We start from the raw sequence: 26,117 nt of genomic DNA, 5'->3' as shown, positions 1-26,117 counted from the left end.
GCATAGCTGACTATCCTCTAATTTGTATCGAAGTTTTGTCAAGTTTCTAGTGAACGTCAGCTAACCATTTTCTTCCAAGTACTAAATGTATTCAAATATTTATATCAAACGGCTGATTTGATTTCCCGTGGAGCTCCTCCGTGGCTAAGCGGTTAGCGCACGCGCCTTTGGCGTGGGAGACCCGGGTTCGATTCCCGGCGGGAGCTCATGTGGTTCGGATTCCACGTTAATCAGTAGGTCCACGTCTCATATAGCCTCGCTGCTGAAAGGGACGCTAAACTAAAATCAACTCAACTCAATCAACTTGATTTCCCGTGATGATCGGACAGACAAATACGACGTCACTTTTACATATTGACCGCCTTATTTGGAACTTGCCCCATTTCCCCCTCAAAAGTGGATTTTTAAGGACAACGGAAGATGGGCTCACATATTTTCAAATAAGGTGTTTATATCCATTTGTTCCTCTTACGACATATGTGTTAATGAATCCGACTGAATCAAATGCTAAATACCGTATATTTAAAAGATAATTTCAAGTGCTTCCTCCGTTTTGCTGTGAAGACAAGACACAATCTCGATGTCATCATTCTTAAATATTAAGCAAAACCGATACAAATTGCCCCTCTTCTCCATTTAGTACCGAAATGTCTAAATACGGTCGGACACGTGCACACTCGTTTTAAATAAGGAATTTATGTATCATATTTCATCTCACAAACGTGAGAGATTCTATTTTTGGCATACATTTTAACCCTCTCTCTTCTGTTTGGATACGCACTTCAATAAAAATGGCGTGACAACAACCCAGTCCGAGGTAGGTGTTAACTATGTTAATAAAATTCATTTCAAACGGTTCAGCCATTTTTCGTTATGATAATACGATAATTCATTTCGTTATGATAATACACAATTCATATAACGTGTTTTTAATTTATATACTATGCAAATATAGGTTAATAGTATTGTTCTGTCTTGTTATTTATTTATTTAAGTTATTTATTGATATAAAATTGAGGTGTTACGTTTAATGTTTAACAATACCTAGCATTTACCATGTTATCAACCTTGAAGTAGCGAATTTTGTGTCTAATATTTATATTATATTCAATTTAATGTGTCACGCTAGTAGCAAATTAAGCATAAATGCGAAAACATTGTTCACTTTCAGTTCTCAAGAGAATTTCTTTCCTGTCTTTCTATTATTTTGTCAATAGCTTACAAAACACTGGCATCAGACTTTTGCAATTATATTTTTTAACGTTTTTCCCATAAACTCCCCTGAAAATTTAACCTGAATCGACCCTTACGGGGAATCGAACCCGAGACTACAAGAACCAAAAACACTCGCGCTAGCCACTAGACTTTTTTATTTTTATTCCACGTTAATTAGTAAGCCCACGTTTCATATAGCCTCGCTGTTGAAAGTGTTACGTGAATATAGACTAGACAAAAATCAATTATTGGTGTCCATTTCAGGATCACTCAGTATTATGTTTTTAAGTGTTAGAGTGTTACAAAATCCAACACTTTTCAGTGCCTTATTAAACAACTTTTTTTTTAAAAAAAAAGTCTTGAGTTGAGTTGATTTTAGTTTAGCGTCCCGTTCAGCAGCGAGGCTATATGAGACGTGGACCTACTGATTAACGTGGAATCCGAACCACATGAGCTCCCGCCGGGAATCGAACCCAGGTCTCCCACGCCAAAGGCGCGTACACTAACCGCTTAGCCACGAGAGAGCTCAAAAAAAGTCTTGAATGTGTATTCACGGATAAAATAAGAATAAAAATCACTATTAGAAACAAACATTTGCAGTAAAAGGAAAAGCAGAAACTATTTGTGTAATAAAAATGTATATCTTTGTCAAAATATTTGTGACTTGGTGTAATCTATATTCACGTAACATTCCTCCACTAAAAACATGCTACCGAGTGATCCTGAAATGGACACCAGTAAAAAATTTTGGTCTAGTCTATATTCACATAACAAAAGGAACAAAAAACTAAAAATCAACTCAACACTACTTTTATACCACCAATAGCAGCAAGGGGCAGACAATACTATCCCGAAAAAATGCATTTATTCCTTTGACCCGCATTGCAAAGCATCGGACAATTTGCAACATCAATTACAAAAGCTTGAACAGAAAGAATCTTTATGGACAATAAGTTTCTTACATACAATATTCAATTATAAAATGCCTACTACTTATTTTTCTTATTTAATTTATGGGGCGCGATGGTTCACTGGTAGAGCGCTTACCTTTGGTGCATGCAGTCTCTGGTTTTATTCCGTCCAGGTAAGCTTGTGGTGGACAACATTATGTCCGTGACTTTTCTCACAGCATTTCCTTTTCCTTCCACTTTATCATTCCACCAATTCTTATATCATTTTTCTTACTTTAATTATCTTCTCCCTTAGCCTAAAATAGCAGGATTCTAGAACACTGGTCCGTATACCAATTGAGTGGTGATGAAGAAAGCAATCAACCTGGTTAACCTGCCTTCACTCGCTATTGCTTGCTCGACATTACTATATGAATTGTGTATTGAGATTGATAAAGGAAAGAACCAAACTGGTTACTAATCCAAATTCTCCTCTATGTGAGGACCAGCAATCTAGAACCTTCCCGCCTAAAGGGCGTAATAGTGGGATGTTAAATATTTCATTTCATTTTATAATTTAATTTAGCTCTTCCACATAATATTTTATCTAATATAATAACAAAATATTATCAAGTGCTCGCAAAGCTGGGAGCGATCTCGGACTCTACCGTAATGTGCGGTAATCTTATTAAATATGTTTCACTACTAGATCAGTTGTTGAATGTTTCATAATGCTATACTGAATTCCATAAACATTCAAGCGAAATAAGTAAAATTGATGAGATTGACAATTTAAACCGCACAGTATTGCAAAGCTGGCGGTGTAAATATTTACTCCATTACGCAAACTCTGTTTCAAATACAACCATTATTATACAGTTCATTTTCATAAACTTGTTCTTATAGCAACTATATCATTTCCTATTTAAATTCAATTTATAGATAATTTTGTGTTACATATCAGCTGATACTCATGCTATAAACTATACAATAAGTTAACATTCGATGTAAATAAATAAGAAATGTATAATGTTACAGATTCTGGAATTGCAATTTAATTCAATTTTAAACTGTATACATTTTCTATATGATTGTTTAATTTACTTTATAAAAATCCAGATTATGATTTACACTAACTGTTTTAATTAAAAATACAAGCTTATACAGGGTGCGGGGAAAGTCCCGGAACGGTCCAATATCTCGCGAAATATACAGATCAGCAAAACAAAAATAACATGTGTTAAACAGTTTTGAAAAATCTATCCAATGATACCAAACGCAACCCTCCATTCCCACACGTGGAGTAACTTTAAAATTTTAAATGGAAATCCCCATATTTTGTTGCACATTTGGATTCTTCAGAATAAGTAACAGTGATTTGACCCAAAATTGAAAACAGTGCCTTCACGGATAGCACTTGAATCGACACATAAAAAATGGAGGCGGTAAATCTTTATGAAAATGTGGCCTCTCAGTGTCGAGCTCTGGGCCATGCGGCTAGCGTACGGGACTGCGGCATGAAAGGTCGTGAGTTGGATTCCCACGCAGAGTAAAATTTTTATGTGATTTTTTTTACCCACATAACGAATTCATACATTTTAACTTCCATAAAATAATGCATTTGTCCATATTTATTAATTTGCAAGAAAATACAAATGGTGACAAAAATGGCTTATTTTTGTTGTAAATAACCCTACTACTAAGAACTACTTCATAAAGCTACTTTGCAAAACAATTATCGATATTGTATTCCATGTAACTTCATCTTCGCACACACTGTTTTCAATTTTTGATCAAATCACTATCACTTTTTCTGGAGAATCCACATATGAAATAAGAAATAGGGGTTCCCATTTAAAATTTTAAAGTTATCCCCCGTAGTCCCCAAGGAGGTAGGGATAGGTGATTGCGTTTTCTGTCATTGGATAGCTTCTTTAAAACTATTTAACATGTGTTATTTTTGTTTTGGTGATATTTATACTTCGCCAGATATTGGACCGTTCCGGGAATTTTTCCGCACCCTGTATACAGTATTTTATCTCTCTCTTTCGCACTCTCACTCTCTATATTACAACTGAGAGTTGCAATAGGTATCAAGAACATGAATAATTTTCATTTTGGACGTATGGTTTAAGGTTGGTATTCAGATCACGAATCTGTTCTCATTATAACGGATGTGGTATTAACGTTAATAAGGATCGTTAACGTTCCACATTTTAGTGTCTTCGTATATAGCCTAATTGATGAACATAGTGAATAAATGTGACTGAGCTTTGAAAAGTGATTGTTCATCTGGTCTTGTGTTTTTAAGCACTTCAAACTAGACATTTATATTTTTAAAAATATTTCACTATATTGAAAAAAAAAAAGCGTTCCGCACTCAGGCTCGAACAGCCACCCTTCGGTTCTAGAATTTCAACAGCATTGCTAAACCCGCTTGGCCACGCAGGCATGTTACGAAATAACGCGTTCTGATATTAGAAATAGAGTCGCTCCAAGCGCAGGTTTACACTTGGAGTTTTAAATAGCCATTTACTGTTTTTTTTTTTTTCCCAGTAATTTCAACTGAAGATATTGATTGATTTCCCATATTGGAACTTCACGTGAAGTGTGAATTGTATGTTCATCTCAAAAATACATTATTTTCTGTTCCTTCAATTTTACGTATTTGTGAGTGCTCCTAATACCTGTGCACTGTATGGAGTGAATTTCCCTCGGGATATTCTTCGCGTAATTATCTGACAGACTAAAGTTTCATAACAATCACAGTTTTTTGCTTATAATTTTCTTATTTTGCTTTATTTTTTCACAAAAATCATAAATAATTATTCATTACTACACTGCTTTGTTAAGGAAAGCACAAAGAAGCGATAATATATTAAGAAAACTGAGTTATTAATGAAAATGTGGAAGTTACAGTATATGCGAACTTTTTTTTGCGGATGACGATACCATGATCCTTGGATAAATAGGATGATACTGTAGCTGCTTGACTGAAAGTCTATAATTTACGTTTAAAAAGAGCCATAATTTAAAAGGGTTAAGAAACACTGTTTGGGATTGATATAGGTTAACGATTGGGGATAATTCAGAATTCAACCTTAATACTTTCATTTAAATGGCATAATTAGCATTTAATACTAATTCCTAATGCTTTTTCTTCAGTTCGCGACTTGCATTGTACGAGGAGAAAGATTTGATTTAAATCAAAAAAATCGATTTAAATCAAAAAAATCAACAAAAATGATTTTTTTAAAAAAATCATGATTTTTTTCCACCCTGCTAGCCAGCATACCCGTGGGACGTAAAACTCAAATAATTCATTTCATTTCTGTTTACTGGAACGTTTCGTTGAATGAACCTAAATTCTTATATTTCCCATCCTGATTGTATTTTCGAATATTTTGCTTCTGAATATGTTCCTCAGCTTTACGTGATGGGAGAGAAAATTAAGGAGTAAAATCAAATAAAATCTAAGGTCGAAAGAAAGGAAAGAACTGTATTTTTAGGAATTTTCCATGTTACAAAGTTAACCGTCCTTTCTATCTTGCAAATCTAAGAATGCTTTCTAATTTATTCGTCTTCCATTGTACAGTCCGCAGCAAAAAACCTGCAACATGAGCATGTTAGTTTATTGTGAAACGACGAAGTCTTTTGCTCCAAAATAAGTGTGCAGGGGAGATGCCGAGAGTTCTCCTGGCGTGATTCGTGCCACTTAGACGTTATGTTGATTCTCTGGGCTCTTAGGCGTAGTTTCACAATAAACTTACATCCTCATGTTGCAGTTTTTTTTTTTTTTTTTTTTTTTTTTTGCTGCGGACTGTACAAGGTCCTTTCAATAAATAACCGGAAAAGTTGTGTAAAAAAAACAAAACAAAGTTTGTGTTTCGTTGTTATTTTTTTTGGTAGTATCCTAGAACTATTATCAGATGAGCTTGACGCGCCTGCCTCACGAATGGGATGCTGGGAATCAGTGGAAACAAGATATTCTTTTTGAAACATCTTAAAAACCTTGGGGGAGGTATGGAAAATTGACCTATTAGCCTTTTCCTCCTAGTACATGGTAGTGAAACAGATATTTTCTCCGAAATCCGGTGTTGCCAAGAAATTCTAGATAGCTGACAATTCTCGACCAGAGGAGTGCGTATTCCTCTCTGTCACTTGAGAAAGGTTTTGGCGAAAAAGAAAAAAAAGTAGCGTGGAAACTCCGAATGGTTTGTGTTGTTTTGTTATTTGACACTTTGAGTGGAAAAGTCTTTCTTCTTCCTTTGGAATGGAACAAAATTCGAACTGGACGGCAGCTCTCGGCGAAAATAGGGGGTGCGCAAAAGCTGATCTTCTCCGTCACATGAATAAGGAATGGGATGTCTCAAATATTTTGGCGAGGAAAAATGTAGTCTGGAAACTCCGAGTGCTTGATGTTGCTTTGTTACTTGACACTCCACCTGTTTTCAACAGAATATTTCTTTTTCCTTTGATATTTCCCCTTCTCTATATAGAAAGAAAGAACTCACATGTGTAAGCCATTAATCACAATGTAATGAGGACCAAAGCTATGGCAACGTCGTTGAACATAAGTTAAGTTACAATGTCACTAGTAAGAGGATATGATTGTTCGGAGAGTTCCGATTACCACCCACTAAGGTTTTTAAGATTCTGCTAGTTCTATAGCGTCACTCTTGCAGATTTGCTCCAACGCGAGCAGCAGAGTGTCATTAGATTTCAGTTAGCTGAAGTGTTGAAACCAATCGAAATTCACTGGCGGATGGCAGTGCAACATGATGAGCTGATTCGACACTAATGTTCATCGTTGTTGCAATATTACTCACCGTAGTATTCGTGTTTTCCCATATCAACTCATCAACTCTCGCAATATGATGAGCTGATTCGACACTAATGTTCATCGTTGCTGCAATATTACTCACCGTAGTATTCGTGTTTTCCCGTATCAACTCATCAACTCTCGCAATATTATGAGCTGATTCGACACTAATGTTCATCGTTGCTGCAATATTACTCACCGTAGTATTCGTGTTTTCCCGTATCAACTCATCAACTCTCGCAATATTATGAGCTGATTCGACACTAATGTTCATCGTTGCTGCAATATTACTCACCGTAGTATTCGTGTTTTCCCGTATCAACTCATCAACTCTCGCAATATGATGAGCTGATTCGACACTAATGTTCATCGTTGCTACAATATTACTCACCGTAGTATTCGTGTTTTCCCGTATCAACTCATCAACTCTCGCAATATGATGAGCTGATTCGACACTAATGTTCATCGTTACTGCAATATTACTCACCGTGGTATTCGTGTTTTCTCGTATCAACTCATCAACTCTCGCAATGTTGTTCTCCGTGACTGCACAGACGGAGCGTCCTGGATGTGGCAAATTTTCAACACTTGTTACATCCCGTTTGAACTTATCTGCCTACTCGTACACTTGTGTTCGACTCAAACAACTTTCACTATATTGCGCTGCCTTCCAACGATGAATTTCGATTGGTTTTAACCCTTCAGCTAACTGAAATCTAATGACACTCTGCTGCTCTACGTTGGTGCAAATCTGCAAGGGTGCCGCCATCTTGTTTCACTGATTCCCAGCATTCCGTTCACGAGGCAGGCAGTGCTCGTCCAGGTCCATCTGATAATAATTCTAGGACACCACGCAAAAAAAAAAAAAAAAAAAAATAAAATAAAATAAATAAATAAATAAATAAAAATAAAAAAAATAAAAATAAAAAAATAAAATAAAATAAAATAAAATAAAATAAAATAAAAGTAACAAAGAAGCACAAACTTTGTCGAAATTTTGTATTTTTTATACAACTTTTCCGATTATTTATTGTGTGGAGCTTGTACAAAGTTAACAATCCTTTGTATGTTCTTGGTCTTACGATGTACACAGTTAACAATCTTTTACTGGTCTTCTGATGTACAGAATTAACAATCTTTGTATTGGTTCAGTTCGAAAATTTGATCACTTAGAAAAAATTCGAACTGATCATTTGATTCATCTTATACTACAGCTCAAGACGAAGATACGAAAAATTGTTAATTTTGTTATCTGACAAATCCCTGAAAGTACAGTTCTTTATTATTTTATTTATGTTTAGATTTTATTTTGCTTTGTACTTCATCTTCTTTACCGTTATGAAGAGTTGCTTAACAGCTCGAAGGTACGGAAGTTCAGTTGGGAACGGTAAGGACAAAGGTCTGTTTATGTAATTACAGTTCCTTCTATGTTCGAAATATATTTTTTTCTGTATTGTATAAAGGTAACCAAGAAAGTTCTGTCGCTTTTTCACTCACCACGTTTGAACATCGATATGTCAGCTAAAACATACCTGAAAGATCCAAAATAGTCCCCATCAGCATCGACGACCTTCCGCCAACGTTCTGGAAGGCCATGGATTTCATCGCGGGAGAACTTGGTGGGCCGTGAAGCGAAGAAGGTGTCAAGTGCATTTTGCACCTCTACTAGGGATTTGAACTGGCGTCCTCTAAGGTAATTGTCCAAGGAATGGAACAGGTGATAATCGGATGGTGCAATATCCGGGGAGTATAGCGGATGCAATAGTGTTTCCCATCCAAGGCTTAGAGTGGTGTCCCGGGTCATCCTAGCCAGTGAGGTTTATCGTTGCCTATAACAGGAGGACCCCTTTGCGATTCAGAAGTGTTGGCTCCAGAGTTTTGAGTTTTTCTTGAACACGGTTAAACTGCTGACAATACACAGTTGCATTGATGCTCTGACCAGTTTGTAGCAGTTCCCGATGCACGATGCCACGAGCAATCCACCAAACACACAGGAAGACCTTCTTCTGGTGCAGTGCTGGTTTCGGCTGTTTGGAACCGGTTCATGGGATGCTAACTAATGATGATGGCGCCGTAGAGCTTCGTACAGGACCCACTTCTCATCACATGTCAACATCCTGTCCAGAAATAGCTCCTTCCTCAGACGAGACCAAGGAACCACGTTGCGTTCTGGCGCGGAGTAAAATGATGTGGGACCCATCGACCCAACTAGTAGTGCTTTCCAAGTTGATGGATATGCTGCCGAACGGTTTCTCCACTCACACTGAATTGTAGTCCCAGTTCCTCACATGTCTGGCTACTGTTCGCCTCAATTGTTGCCTGAAGATCTTCGTTTTGGTCTTCTGGCACGTGGTGCGCCTTGTAGTGTTTCGTTACTGTTCTTAAACTTGTTAAACCAATGCTGCACTGTCCGCGTAGTCATGACACCCTCACCAAAGGCCTGGCATATCTTCCGCCCCGCTGCAGCAGCGTTTGACCCCAGTTTGAATTTGTACAGCATACACGCTCTTATGACGCTCTGTGGAGATCCCATATTCACTCTGTCCTTACGCAAGTTCAAGGTGTAACTGAACTGCCACAACCTGTAGTAGTATGTTGGATATACCCACACCAACAATTGACCTTCGCCTTATCTCCAATTGCATTCAATTTACGGTGTGATGCCCAATCGAACACTGACCTCCAAAAAAACCTGCAGAACTTTGTTGAGTACGTTTTTAGAATTTCATGTGCGATTGTTTGTGGATCAGTAATTTGTGTTTTAATTCCATTAAGTATTATAAAAACAAGATGGCCTAAAAATTCGGATCCGGATTTGTCTTACAAAACTGTTGATAGATTCGAAACCGAAATCCGAGATTTATATGACACTCACTCAGAGTCAAACTTTCTAATATAGTTATTCATTCTCGCTGTTCACACTGTGGTTTAGTTAAGACATTTTTTTTTTTTTTTTTGTAAGCTGTGAATTACCGGTAGCTATCTTGTAGAATTAGCTTAATTTTACATCCCATTATGTATGCTCGTGATGTTAAAAGAAATGGATGATTTATGAAGTTGAATGATTATGAAAGAATTGGTAGAATGAAAATGTGAAAGGAAACTAGAATACACATGGACGCAATGTTGTCTAGCACAAACTCTCATGGCCTGAGATCGAACCAGGGACTTCTTGCATTTGATGCGAGTGTTTTACCACTGAGCCACCTTGCCCCCATTTGACGTTACGCATAGACTGTGGGAGACAAATAGACGTACAAACTGGTTAGTGTTTGTCTCATTTCCTTCTTTCTTCGTTGTTACTGAAATTACTTTAGAAGTATTGTAAATGAACGAAAAATGAAATGAAATGAAATCTGTTAGTTTAACGTCCTACGATTATGTCCTTTAGGCTAAGGGAGACGGGTGATTAAGGCAAGAACTTAAGATGAAAGAATTAGTGGAATGATAACGTGGGAGGAAACTTGAATATCCTGAGAAAATCCGACGGGTACGATATTGTCCATCACAAAATTACCTGGCCGAGTGTTCCGTTTTCATTTCATCTATCTTTATAATATTGGGCTATACAGTGGAGTCTCTTTAATTCGAAGTCCAAGGGGACACGAAAAAAATTTGAATTATCCAAAATTCGAATTAACCAAAAACACTAATCTTAAAGTAAAATCAAGGAAAAAATAACTCTACTGTATGTGATAAACTAATTAACATGCAATGCACCTTACCTTTAAAGCACAACATTTTTGTAAGGAATTAGAATACGCGCCGCGATTTGACATTGTGCATAATGCACGCCAATAGATCAGAAACGAATTTGCTTACTTTTTTGGCACTGCTTTTAGTTTAGTTAAAAAGAATTGCACAAATGTCTCGTACAAGTCATTTGCTAGTGACAGGGTTGAAGGTCATTCACATTTCTACAAAAGGGATGGACACTTCCAGGTTATTGAGGAGGAAGAGAGATGCATACCAACCACCTTCTGTGGATTCTCTACAGCCGAAGGAAGTCAAGCGGAGGTAGTACCAACAAACAAAGCTTTCAGTTTCCCACGGTCACCTCTCGATAAGATAACAGATAAACAAAAACCAGTTGAAATTGCATGGTTCTGTTTGCAATATGGTGAACACTGCAATTTTTCCACTGTAAATACTTCGAATTATCCAAAACAGGAGGTTCAAAAGTTCGATTTACCCACGATTTTTTAAAACCATTGTTTTAAATACAGTCTTCAAGGGGAATAAACTTTTGTTCGAATTATGCAATAATTCGAATTAACCAAGTTCGAATTAAAAAGAGTTCGCTGTATCTAATTAACCATATTGTGTACTCATATCTCTTAAGTGTAATAACAAAATGCTTAATGAAGGCATATTTCAGTAGCACTTTCATCTTATGAACTTTAGCATGAATTTTTAGGTTTACACAAAAAGTTTTAACCGATTTTCTCGAAAACTACGCATGGGAATTTATACTCACCCATATAGTTTTGTTTAACACGATGACATCTGTTGATTAGTATCTCTCTCGCCTTCGGACTGTTTTTTTTTTTTCTCTCTCTCTCTCTTGTTATATGGTAATAGTATTCTAGAATTTATAGAATTGAATTTAGATTTGTAAACATGGTTGCTTTTAATAGTTTTTTTTTCTTTCTTTTAAGTGCTCGTTCGAATTACGTATGTAATTTCTGAGTTACTCATAACACATATGATAACGTATCATATAAACACAGAATAGATGCAAACCGAGTATCAAACTTCGAAGATCAGGGAATGCAACTTGTGATTGAGTACATGTTAATACTTGCACATTAAGGCACTTTTAGTAGTTCAATAATAAAGTGTTTGTCACCCAAATGTGTGTTGTAATCCTCTGCAGTATTTCGTTATCTACGTACTTATAATTTCATCGATCAGATCCCCCCTCCCTCTAGAAAAGCAATGAACTGTTGTTACTTTTACATCTTTCTTGTTTCTTCTGGAACGATTAACTAAATAGATTCATCCAGAAATGTTGGTAACAAATTATAATTGCAATATGCAGTTATATACTATGCAAAATTATAATAATGTCAGAGATTTGTATGGGTTTTATAATTTATAGCAGCTGTTCCACTCGAACCTTAGGATTAGGAATTAGATTTCTGGGCTTTCGACGTCTATGGCTATGTTAGCCCGTCTTGTAACGTCCCTCGATGATCATAGTATCCGAGGAAAGGGAAGGAAGAAAGCGGCCTGCGACCTGTATGTTAGGTAACATCCCAGCATTTGCGTGGTGTGAATTAGGAAAACCCAGGAAATCCTTAATCAGAATGGCTGGCCTGAAAAAGCTTTTAAACTTTTTCGACCGAGTGTCTCTACTGGGAATCGAACCCGGGACCACTGACACCAAAGACAAGAGACACCCAAATCTTCGGTCCGCTGTACATCATAAATTGAAATCGTACTTAATTGGAAGCTCTTCTTTATATTTAACAGATTTATTATTATTGTATTTAATTTGTTTCTTGGTTTGTCGTAAATACCATTTAATCTTTATGCAATTATCCAAGGACTTCTTTATACACAATATTGCGTTGATTTAGATCATTGAGTAAGCAAGCGAAAGCGCAGGTAGCGACATCTATTAGCGTGAGAGTTTATTATTAAGAATAGCGTGATGCCTAGACAATCGTTTTCTGTTTATTATTAGGGTCGTCCATTTCCATTGCTTATTCAGATCACTTTTGTCCGAGTTTAATTTTGGGATCTTCGTTCTAAAAAAATAGTATTTCCAGCAACAAGAAAGTTGTAAAATGTTGCTTAAATTTGCCTAGGTGTTGACGTACAAAAATTGCCCCAGCAATACCTCGCAGATACTTTTTGGATGATCGTGGATAATTTTTCAGCACCTCAGTACATATAGACATTGTATTCGTTATTTGACGTATAGTACTCACCAGTTTGTCAAGATGAGGTTATCTATACATTTAATCTCGGATTTGGATCTCCTCTTTCATCATTGTTGTGAAGAAAATTTTATGTTTTAAGCAGTGTGTGTTTTATTGCTATTCATATTACGGAATAAACAATAAAACTTGTGTGTTATTGATTGCTTGAAGTTGTGTACTAGCTTCGAAGCCTAGCTAAACTAGAATATACGCCTCCGACTCGTTTCAGATTTTTAATTTAAAAATACATTAGTTACTGAAGCTGCAGGTCATAAGTGAACAGTGTACACTCACCGAAGCAGTAAATTCCACTTTTGAGCTAAATGTTGTATGTAAAGTGTATTGATTACGTTCTATTCGATTCTTTTTTGTTTTTACAGGTTGGAAATACAGCGTTGGATTTGTGTCGGCAGAAATGATCAGCGACCATCTTTTCCCGCCGTCTGATGATACTTTGGTTGTGATGTGTGGCCCTCCACCTATGATTAATTTTGCATGTATGCCAAACCTAGATAAGCTGGGTTACAGTCAAAAGTTACGGTTTGCTTACTAGTTTGCAACGAAGAACGAAAGGTTTATTTTTTAAGATTTGTTTTTCTGATGTATCTTCTTGTGAAGAATCTAACTTTTCCTTTGTTAGAAAAGCATTTATATGATTATCCCTTTTTGCCGAGAATGTCATGTACTTTTATACACAGATAACGTGTAATATTTTGTAAGGTCAAACTTTGTTTTGTTATTGTTATTTTTGTAGGATGTATTGTAGAAGAAAATAATGATTAAACTTGCTGAATATATATACGCTTATGATAGGTAAAACCATGTTGCCTTTATATGTGAGAACAAGTTATACTATCTGTATGAATGAACTTTTTTTTAGTTTTCGATGCAAAGGTATCTTTATGTGGCTTATTCGATACTTGTTATTGTAATGTTGTTAAAATAATTAATTTTGGAGGATGTGTTGTCTCGTATGTAGGTGGAATCCTATGAATTTCAAGCTAACTTTTTTTTTTCTTGGGTAGAATTCGGTTTCAAATCGAAGTATTAAGACTAGACTGTGTTAGCTCATGTTAGGAAAAATAATAAATAAATATACATATTTTAAAGGAAAACTCTCTACTCGCAATCATTGATGATATTCATCCTAATGATCGTCAGTGTAAAATGATTTTATTTTTTGAGATTACCACATCATTTTTAGCTTTCAGGCTAGAGTGTCTTCAGTAGCATATTATTTTAGCAAGAAATCTTGGATAACTTAACAGTGTTGAGTAACTGTGCCATCTTAAATAATTTTTCTCTTTTCTTTGAAATGAATTCTATTTTTTTTTTTGTATTTAAAATTTTGTATTTAAAAATGATTAGTAAAAGAGAACATACTAATATTTAAATTAAATATTTCAGTTTAGTTATTGTTAATTATTAAAACCATTCGTACAGACATTCAACAGTAAGAAATAGAAATCGAGGAAACCATAATTAAATAATAACAATAACAGCGAAATGTAGTGTGTGCAGGAAACTAGGAAATAAGTGAAAAGAACAACAAGAATATATGATGGCTAAGACCATGAGAGAAAAGTACAAGTAACAACAGATTCTGATAAAACACAAATAATATAGAAAATCTAATAGTCAGACACAAATCAAACTTTTTCTCCTTCTAGCAGAAAAAAAAAAAAAAAAGATACCATAATGGAAAGTATTTCAAAGAAGAAAAATCTCGTCCAGTTCTTTACCTGGTGGTATGGTTCCCAATATTACTTCTTTGTATAGATGCTACATTATCTCTTTGTACTGCCATACTTATTCTTTGAATTAGGAATGTGCTTACTCTATCATCATCAGATAAATGGGTGATGCATTTACCTACTTCCTTTATAAAGTTGAGGCCTTCTTTGTCCCACGATCTACTGGATTCATTGGCAATTGTTACAAATTGGTACGGTCACGAACAGGGGCGTCATTTGGGGTGGCAAGGGTTGGCAATTGCCTCCCCCCCCTGAGTTTCACACTGTTGGAGAAATAATATAATGGTCAACTTGGAATTCAAGAAATGTCTTGAGGTTTGAGACAATTATGGACCACATTCTGTACCAATCTCCGCAATATTTGCGCATCGCAACGCAAAGAAATTTGAAAACAATCATAACTGCTATGACTATTACCCCAACTAAAACGCTAATTTTGAGTTGTGTTCACTAAAACTGCAAGGGAATAAGGGGGTTATATCATCTGCACCTTGTTTTCATATTGAAAATAGTTTTAGATGACAATGTTGCTGACATGTAATTTCTTTTCTGTACAGTTAGTTAAGTAATCTAGGAAAGTAAGACATCTCATTGCGAGGTGGTCTCGGTAAAATGTCTTATCTGAACGCAACATAAAAAATGTAGAATACAGTATTATAATTTCTTTACTGAGTACCACAAACCAAAATGAAAATTTTGAGGAGTCCGATATGGGAATATGGGCCAAAGTGAGAAATTGAGTTGCAAACTCTTTATGAAAAAGAAATTTGTTGTGCGTAATATGTCAATTGAATGTCAGAACCTCGTGAACTGGATTAGATTTATAAAAATAACTAAACTCTTAACATTAAGATTTTGAAAATGAAAAGGATCCAGAGTAACATAACGTCATTTCGTCAAAAAATCGAAAATCGAAGAGTCAGATAGTATTGCTGATATATCCGTGAAATCAAAAGCATCTTTTGAAGCAGATTGGAGTACAGGTAAGGACTTTTCCTTTCATTTTCTAATAATTGCCATATTTACGTTTATAATGGATGTGTCCAACCTTTATCCTAATATATATATATATATATATATATATATATATATATATATATATATATATATATATGTATGTATGTATGTATGTATAAAGGTACTATCCGATTTTAATAGGGTTGTCGTATTTTGAAGATGAAAAGATGATGATTTTTTGCCTATAATTTCAAGAACAAAATCCTTTAATACCAAATACACTTAAGACGGGTTAACTTCCACAGATGACGGCCTCTAAATACAAAAGTTACAGAGAAATGAACAGAATCAGACGCAATGGAAGCATAAGAATAAGACAAAAAAGTGAAGGATGGCATTTAGAATCTCACCAACTCGTTCAATGGCTCCAGAACCGAGTACTCTGTTTTTGTCTAAATTGTGATAAAGGTAAAAAGCAACGAGCCCTGCGGGTTTCTAACCCCATTCGCTCACTCAACTACATTTTGTGAAGTAAATAATACTGGAGATCTTATATGTGTAAGATTGGGGGAGAAACCAAAAGATACCCGGAGTGAATGACCATCATTAAAGAAAGAACAAATAAGTAGTAATACAACGTTGAAGAGAGGCTCATGTGGGTCTTATCCGGGGCCGCCATCTGCGGCAGTTAGCTTTATAAACTACTGAACTAGTTAAATCATATATTAATAGTGGAAGTAATCATGGAATTTGTACATTTTTACAAATGCAAACATTTACCCCATCTCTGTCATTTTGAGATTTACTTTGTTCATCTTTCTTCTGATGACTAGCCCAAGCATATTTCTCTGTAGATCTTCTCTTGTTCAATAATTGGTAGATAGGCATGAAATTTCTCGCAAGTGAATTGTTTATCCTCATCCACCAGTGTACATTCTTATTATTAATTGAAATTTGTGTAAACACATCTTTTCAAAGGAAGTAACAGAAGTCTGGATTTTAGAAGCTATGTACAGCACTGTCACGTAGCAAGTTTGAGAACATAACACGTTCGCAAAGCGCCAGACTAAGCGTTCTAACACACACACAAAAAGAAACTTAAAAAGTCATTGATGTTTTATTGTTTACTAACGAAACCCGACAGGAGAACCCAGACATTTAACCAAATTTAATTTCGCCCCGACAAATTTTTAACTTAAAAAAGAGGACATATCCGGGGTAAACCGGACATACGGCAAGCCTATATATTATTAAGGCACATTTTAAAAAAAATATATACGGAAGAAACGTGTACGTAATTACAAAATAGCATTTCATAAGTAATCAAAAATATTATGAAAGACTTGATAGTAAAAGACTTAAAAGTAATCATTTATTAAAGACTTGGACAATTGTTTAGTAATGGGGGCCAACACTAACGAAGACAGTGAACAACATGCCCTGAGGGGCTCTAACCCGCCTTCACTCGCTGGCGCTCGCTCGGTAATACTTCTGAATTAAATGTTATTAACTTAACCTAATCGAATGTGAATAAAATATTGCAAGAAATGGATAAAAAAACCAGGCCCCCCGAAAACTAAACAATAGCCAAGACTTGACATGTCGTTGTATATATATTATTAACCTGATAGTTTTGTGTGTTTTTCTTTTCTTTAAGAAGAAACAGCTGCAGAGACGTCCGAACCTGCAAGAGTAATTCTCTCACTAAGCACTTTGGAATCTCCCGTTCAACCGGTAAAAAAATTCCCTCAAACCAAGGGTAGAAGATTTTCTAGTCGTTATTATGTTGTTCATGAGTGGATCGAGTATTCCGAATCGGAGGACGCTGTGTATTGCTTTTCATGCCGTCATTTCTGTTCAAAAGCCACAGTTCGACAAGGAGAAACATTAGGAAACCGCACATTTATAGACAAGAGATTCAGGAAATGGAAGGATGCTTCGGTACTTTTCCAGCAACATGAAAACAGCGAAAGACACAAAAATTCAATGGCCGCATGGTCAGAGCTAAAGAGCCGAAGTTCAACGCAGAGTACAATATCGTCATTAATAGATAGTAAACGAACTTCCGAAGTTGAAGAAAATCGAAGACATGTGAAAATACTTCTCAGAGTGATTAGTTTCCTAGGTCGCCAAGGTATAGGATTCAGAGGACACGCTGAATCAGAGGACTCTGGGAATAAAGGCAATTTTCTAGAAATGCTAGAAACCCTATGTGAAGAAGACCCTAAACTTAAGGAAAAAATGAGTCGCCGATATGGTCATTACACCTCTCCAGAATATCAGAATGATCTAATATCTGTATTTTCCTCACGAATTGTTAAAAAAAAAAAAAAAAAAAAAAAAAAAAAAAAAAAAAATTTGCAAGAATCAAAGAAGCTGGTTTCTGTTCAATTATTGCTGACGAAACTAAAGACTGCTCAAAGGCTGAACAGTTAGCAATTCTGGTTAGATACTGTGATTGTAATGATTGGACGGTGAAAGAGAGAGCAATTGGTTTAGTCCACCTAAAAGATTGTAGTGCAGGAAACACTACAAACAATCTTTTATCTCTTCTTGCAGAACAAGGATTGGACGTTAAAAATTGTGTTGGACAGTGTTATGATGGTGCCAGTGTCATGAGTGGTTGTGCAAGTAGTGTCCAGATTAGAGTGAAAGAGCGAGCACCTCATGCGCTATACGTTCATTGCCATGCTCATCGCCTAAGTCTAGTTTTAGTGCATTCTTTGGGTGTTGTTCAGGAAGCTAAAGTTTTCTTTTCTACGGTTCAAGCGCTCTACAGCTTCATATCGAATAGTGCTCCACGATATGAGTTATTTTTAGAAGCTCAAAGAGAACTGAAGGTACTACCCATTTTAAGTCTAGAGAGGTTAGTCCCTACATGATGGTTTTCCTGATATAATGCAGTGAGGAAGATATTAAAAACATTTCAAGCGATTTTAGTTGTACTTGAGAATACAAAAGACAGAGCTGAAGCTGTTGGCATCCGAACTCAAATGGGACAAAAATGGATATTTCTTTTATTCGCAATGAAGCTGATGTTAGGAATAACATACTCGCTTCCGCAGCAGCTTCAATCGCAGGATTTAGATTTGATGGCAGCTGGAGGCCTGGTGAAAAGCACCAAAGAAGAGTTGCTCAAAATTAGAAGCAATGAGAAATATGAAGAATTAGTGCATAAAGCCAAGTCATTGGCCAACGCCAGCAACATCGAATAGACTGTTACTAAAAGGGAAAGGACTGTTTCTTCACATCTATCAGATAGTGTAGTCCTCACATCGGTGGGACAAAGTGAAAGAAGTACAAAATCCGTCTATTTTAATGTGTTAGATACAGTTATTAATGAGTTCGACCGGAGATTTCAGAACATCAAGAAATTATGGAAGCAACACATGCATTCCGGAAAGGATATGCCGCTTTCCTCGACAGAAAAATATTGGATCCTTTAATTAGTATCAGATTTTCCTTGATATTAATCTATTAGAGAAACAGCTGCCTTGGCAAGAAACTTCCTTAATCACACAGACAATTCAAATTCTCCTATTGAACATCTGCAGAAACTTCCAGTGGCATATTCAGAAGTTATTGCTCTGTTAAAAATTTTCCTTGCATTGCCAATTTCCACTGCCTCAAATGAACGATTCTTTTCTGTACTAAAAAGGGTGAAAAGCTATCTCCGATCATCAACTTCCGATGACAGACTCTCCTCCCTAATGATCTTAGCTGTAGAGCGGGAAGAGGTTAAGAAAATCTGTCTTGACGAACTTGTTGACGACTTCGCTAAAATGAAACAAAGACGCTACCCATTGTTACATTGAGGGGCCGCGGTGGCTCAGTGGTAGAGCGTTCACCGCTGGTGCTTGGGGTCGCGGGTTCGATCCCAGCCCAAGTGAACTTTGTGGTGGACAAACACCGTGTGCGTGGGTTTTCTCGGGGTTCTCCCGTTTCCTCTCACTTTCTTCATTCCACCATTTCATTCTTTACTCATCATCACCGTCTCCTTTAGCCTAGCCGGCATAATCGTGGGACGTAAAACTCAAAGATTTCATTTCCATTGTTACATTGAAAGTTCTTATTTCATGTTAATCGAAAGTGTTCAAATTGCAATCAAGTGACTGTAAATTATAATACTTTACTGTAGTTAAAAGGTAGTAAATAATGGAGATTATTATATAAGATTATGTATCTATAGTTTTACAGCTTTGTAGTTCATACAATAGAACACAGGTTCCTAGAATTGATAAATATGCTTTTTGTCATGTGTTTTTGTATTACGTAGTTCATACAATAGAACACAGGTTTCTAGAATTGATAAATATGCTTTTTGTCATGTGTTTTTGTATTATTTTTCTTATTTTCAATTATATTGCATTGCATAAGTCTTTTTTTTTATTTCATTGTTTCATAATTAAAACAATTTATTATATATTAGAGATGGGTAAAGATTACATATGGGAAAACATGGTTGGAACTTAGAAGAGATGGATATTAATTGTTAATTTGTTTGTTCTTTAAATGACGGAATATATTGCAAAAAATGATCAGTGTATCAATAATGTATGACGACTACTGAAATATTTAGTAAATTTAGGCATATACTTCTGTGCTTTTCCATTTGTGCTCCACGATATGAACCATTGGTGATATAATATACTTTAATGAATATATAACTAACACAAGGATATAGCTTTAAAATGATTTGAAAATGTACTGCACTAAAAGATCAGAGTACAGATGAAAGTTTTTCATTTTTCAAGAAATATTAAAAAAAAAAAAGAGGAAGCTTACAATCATATGAATGGTGCAAGTGTTTTCTTTAAATATTTATTGTATCTAAACATTAGGTTAGATAATGCCTTCAGTACATATAAAAACTAAAGGCACAAACGATCTAACCATTGTGGTACATTCAATGTTCCGCTATTGGAGACCTAACCGGAACCTTGTGCATTCGCACTAAAGTACACAGTAGTAGAGATGTATATCTATCAATTCCTCCCTCTCTCTCTCTCTGTATATATATATATATATATATATATATATATATATATATATATATATATATATGAAGGATCTTGCCCCCCCCTCCAAGCAAAACTTGAAATGACGCCCCTGGTCACGAAAGAAAGAATTTTTCAGTTGACAATTTTTTTTTTTTCGTAAAAACTTAACAATAAATTAACCTATTAGAGTACCGATTTTGGCAAGTTATCAAATTATAACTGTTCTAAGGATAACAAAAGAGATTCAAATTAATTCATTTGTTTCCGAGTTATTGGCAAAAGAAAATTTGTCAACTGTCAAATACTTTCTTTTCTGGGTGTACAATTCTGTTATATTACTGTATTTTTTCTTTTTTCTGTTTCCTTTCGACTGGCTACATTGCCCGTTTGGTGTGAGGAGAAAGGAGGTTGGAAGGGGCGAAAGTATATGTGCATTTAAGATCTCAAATCAATGATTTGCCTCTCTTCCAAGGTATTAAGGTCTGGATCCATCTGGTCTTTTATCATCTGTTCTACTACATCCATTTGGCTCCCTTATTGTCGGTATATCTGCTGAAATGAGTTCTTATGTTAATTATATGATTTTGTTGACTTCTTCAAGTTCATTAAAATGTCCCTAGTTTTTCAAAAAATAATTTGCATTATGCTGTATATAAATTAAATTTGATTATTACATATTAAAATTATGTATAATTAATTTACAAGCGTTCCTTACTTCGTCAAACTAGATTTGAAGAAATCAGTAAATTCAAACCATTAAAATTTCCGTCTTCTTTTTTTTAAATCATATAAATTACAGGTTGAAAAACAAATATGGCACAGATATTCAGCAGCGCTGAATAATACTTTAATCAGTGAGCAAAATGCAACCTAAAACCAACTGTTTTAAATATATTTTATGTAAAACAAAACCAAATTCCTGACCCAACAGCCCTTAAGGGGTCAGGACATACCACCCGGTTTATGGCATTTATATCATTGGGGGACGTGTGGTCAACATATCGGCTACCCTCCCTATTAATGCTACTCTGAGTGAATGCTTTAATGCCATCACCATTTAGTGAGCACAAACGGTCACTCATCTTTGCTTGACTTCGCTAATCTCGCCAGAAGCGGTATTCAAACGTAGCTCGGGCATTGGCATATCTTTTATGTAAGACGTTAGTAATATATAGAGCCACAGTGGCATAATGGATGAGATGTGTACCTGTCCAAATCCAACTAAACTGCCTGGACTTGAAAACCTGTAGAGCTGGATATATATATATTCTTTCGTTCTGTCTGCGTCCAACGGGTACATCCAGCCTCTTCTCAATATGCTTTGGGAAATATACAGATTCTCAGATTTTGAAAGTGTTAAAATCTTACTTCCATATATTTTTTTTTTTTTTTTGGACTACATTACCCTCTTCCGAATTTCGACATACTGTTAGTTTTACATTAGAATTCGTAGGTATTTTTGCTTATGATCTACATAAATCAATAAGACACATGGTGTCAAAGCAGATTTAACACCTCCAAAAGAATGTTGAAAAAAATTCACATGCTGTAAAGCTTTCTTTGCTACTTTGCTACTTCAATAAACGTATCAGAAGAGTACAAGCCACTTATTGTTGTTCTCAGACCAAATGCTGAGTTCAGACTATTTTCTTCGATGGTGAAAATAGTACTTGTAATCCACATTGAAGAGTAACGGAGATATGGCTTCGGTGGGGAACCTCCTATTCGGGCCTCATCGCTGCTTAGCCTTTATATTGGTGTGATGAAAAAAAAAAAAAAATATTCGCGTCAGAATCAAAGAACATGAAAGAGACTGTATTATAGTAATTCTCCTGTTTCTGGATTATATAATCATTTGAAACAGACCAGATATAAAGGATAAAACAAAACAGGGAGACCGTGTGTGGGGAAGGAACATATAATGAATCTACCGCGTATTTCTAGAAACATAAAATCCTTCATTGTTTACATATTACTAACAAGAGCAAGAAATGTAACTTTCTCGCATGACAATCCCGCCTTATACGAGGGGCTGCTGAAAAGTTCGTAGCCCAATCCAGGAGTGTACATGGAATAATGAAATTTTACAGTTATATTCTACATACTCCTCCCGAAGTTTAATTGCGTGGTGCCATTTTTTGCAGATCAAATAAATTAGGTTCTGAAGACTCTTCCTCGCACCTTCGTTCCGTAGCACTAATCAGCTCCTTATCAGATCCATAGTCTGACGGAGCTAGATATGTGGAATAATGTGGATGATCCAGATATTGGAACCCTCGATCATGGAGTGTCTGTTGTGCTTGCAATGCTCGATGACATTGTCGTGAAGGAACTTTATATAATAATAATAATAATAATAATAATAATAATAATAATAATAATAATAATAATTCAGTTTTCCGCGGCGTTGTACTTTCAATTGGTCTTTCAGTTTTGTGAATAATACAGAGTAATATTTCTGACCCTTGGGCAGGTGGTCTTTAGTACGACTCTATCCTTATCCCAGAGAAATATTACAATCATTTTATCAGCCGACTACTGTCTCTTGAATTTCTTGGGGCGAGGGGAACCTGAGCGCCGCCACTTCATTAACATGGTTTCGTTTCAGGATGAAAAGTGGTGCAACCATGTTTCATCCATGGTTACTATTCGTGACAGAAATTGGTCGGTATTGCGGTCAAAATGAGATATTACTTCCCTTGCTGCTCTCACTCTTTCACGCTGTTGATCTGAGGACAGATTTTTGGAAACCCATTTTGCCGAGGGCTCGCGCATGTCCAAGCCTTTATGATATATACTACCTGACGCGTTCCCGAGAAATGCCCACTATCTAACACATGTCTTGCTGAGATTCTGCGATTTTCAAGAATAGTGTCATGAATTTCATTTACGATTTCTCATTGTTTTGGTGTTCCTTACGTGAAGCATCATCTGTTAAGAAATTGTCACGTTTAAACTGTCATCCACTGCTTCAGCAATACGTATGACGGAGGAAAGTTCCGTAGTGTTTTACTGATTTCCTCATGAATTTGCATCGGTGATTTTCCTTCGTGGAACAAAAATTTGATGACAACTTTGGTCTCAATGTTTGTGAAATTCACTGGTTGGGCACACATGATTACTTCAGGGGCTGAAAAATACAATGATAATTTCATTATTAATATGAAAATTTGTATCTGTACATACAGACATATTCTGTAAAACTAAAATTTAATCATTCTATCTGCACTCCTTTGGGTTGGGGTACGAAATTTTCAGCAACTTTTCGTACCTTCTACTTATTTCCTCCCTGTGCTAACAGTAACTTTGCAATAACTTACCAGTTGATAGGAATGGTTAGACTATTGTGGACAAAAAGAGGAATCACATTGGAGAATTACAGGGACATTTGGAATTATTCAATTTATCGGAACCAAAGGATTCTATTCAGAGGAAGGATGGAATCCTTTTTTGGAGATATCAAATGGAAAAAAAACAAAGAAATCAGAAACATGCAACTTACCGGAACCGAAGAAACGAATCTTTGTTTCGAATGGATTGAAAAAGAATCGATTCCGGAAAAAGAACTAAATTGCCCATCACTACTACTGTAGCCCAGCTGTCTGTATTAGGCGTTAAAGAACTCTGTTAAGAGAAAACAATAGTATCTTACGTAAGTAACGCACGTCATTTTAAATTTTATTCTACATGTAACTTTATGAACACACTGTATAACGTAGAACTCCAAACCTGTTCATGTCACCAAACTTATGAGAAGAATGAAAGTGAAATGGTGGTGAGGGTATGTTAATCTGAAGGGAAATACGTGGGATCTGTAGGACTTTATTATACCTAGTATACTTTCCATCGAGTACTTGCTGAACTTTATTATTATTATTATTATTATTATTATTATTATTATTATTATTATTATTATTATTATTATTATTATTATTATTTCGACAGCAACAGTGGATGTTAGAGCGTCAGCACATATAACTTACCAACATTTGTTCAATAAGAGTACAACCATCCCATGCTGGATTAAGCAAACTTTCCATATCGATGAGATTTATTTACACCAAGGCAACTCGAAGCCAACAATCTGTCTTAATACTTATATTAATTAACTTGTATTTACACAGAACAAACAGAAATTTAGAAATAAGAGAATTTGTATATATTTGGCACATACCCGAATAATTACGTACAGGTTGATATAAACCCGCACATTTATATTGAAATATTAAAAATGAACTAAAACTGCTAGGTTTCTCGAAAAGAAAGAAAAAAAGTCTTTTGCGATCTGAACAAAAGGCCCCTCTGTCACTGAAGTTTCTGTTCCATTGAATATTACTCTTTGCAGATACAGTTTTGTTTTGCTATGAATTCTGTAGATCATTATCACCTTGGACACTATTCCTCGTGACACATACACGGAAGTGGCGTACGCAGAAGTTCGTCAAGGGAGTCAAGCTTCCAAATTCATGTAATATGTGTTTGTTATGAGCGTACATCATATAGCACATAGACAGATGAGCTCAATGGCATTATTTGCATCTTTTAATGTACCATTTTACTTCAAAATTTTCCAAAAAGTGGTTACCATATTCTTAATCGGCATGGTGTGGTTTAATTAAATTTAGTAATTCTCAAATATGTTCGAAAAATATGGATGACTATTCCAAATCATTTATTTCTTTCATTTGTATGTTTTGTCAGCTTATACGAAAGCTCTGGTGGGCTTTTGTCAAACACCTATTGGTGGGCAGATGCCAAGAAAGATAGAGTATGGAAGGCGTTAGGAGGCAATTGTTGAAAGAATTGTAATTTTTGAACAATTAGTTTCTAGTGACGCACCTCAACTTTATCTGTGCCCTGTGACAACTCAAAAGTGTAGAAAGGTACTTGAATAGTATTTCCACGAAGAAATGTGAATTTAACTGTACAATTATTCTTAATTTGTATATATTTGAATTGACATTCTGACGTGCGATTAACAAAGACGAAAAATACCTAATAAATCAGATTAGTTCAACTACTAAATAAGACAATAGTAATATTCTCAGTGAGTTAATTTAATCACGTGTGCTGGACGAGAAGTGATGTTGACATTATTTGAGCACAAGGATTTTTCTTTACAAAGAAAGTACATCAAGAACTTGAACTTGAACTGAACTGATGGAGCTATAGTTGGCGAAACTATTACAGTTATTATTTTAAAAAAAATGGGCCTTATGCAGAGACGTTTTGAAGTGTTATTAGAGCCATACTAAAGAGTTCGACTAACTTATGTTCCCCGCAGTAGTCAGGCTTTTAGTATTACTCTAATCACATGTCAAAACGACCCTGCATAAGGCGGAATATTGCTTTGTTCAGTGATTTTTATTTCTAGTTTAAGTTAGTTGGCGAAACTGTTACACATTTATTATTTTAAAATAAACGTTGCTTTGTTCAGTGATTTTTATTTCTAGTTTAAGTTAGTTGGCGAAACTGTTACACATTTATTATTTTAAAATAAACATTGCTTTGTTCAGTGATTTTTATTTCTAGTTCAAGATATTTAAGATAGT

The 26,117-nt window shown here is 35.5% G+C and overlaps 1 protein-coding gene across 2 annotated transcripts in view; it reads left to right on the top strand.

Moving 5' to 3' along the window:
* LOC145669719 (NADH-cytochrome b5 reductase 3) overlaps positions 1-13,969 on the top strand; it is a 57,761-nt gene extending 43,792 nt beyond the window's left edge. For both annotated transcript variants that reach the window (XM_081738034.1, XM_081738035.1), the window contains one exon: positions 13,235-13,969. In XM_081738034.1, coding sequence (XP_081594160.1) covers positions 13,235-13,407 — 173 coding nt within the window. In that variant the 3' untranslated portion in view covers positions 13,408-13,969. The remainder of the gene's footprint in view (positions 1-13,234) is intronic.
* The last annotated feature ends 12,148 nt before the right edge of the window (positions 13,970-26,117 follow it).

This window comes from Thermobia domestica, chromosome 14 (genome assembly GCF_964235325.1).
Source record: "Thermobia domestica chromosome 14, izTheDome1.hap1.1, whole genome shotgun sequence".
Classification (NCBI taxonomy): Eukaryota; Metazoa; Arthropoda; class Insecta; order Zygentoma; family Lepismatidae; genus Thermobia; species Thermobia domestica.
The sequence above is the reverse complement of the archived record's forward strand: the minus strand, read 5'-3'. Positions and strand labels throughout refer to the sequence as shown.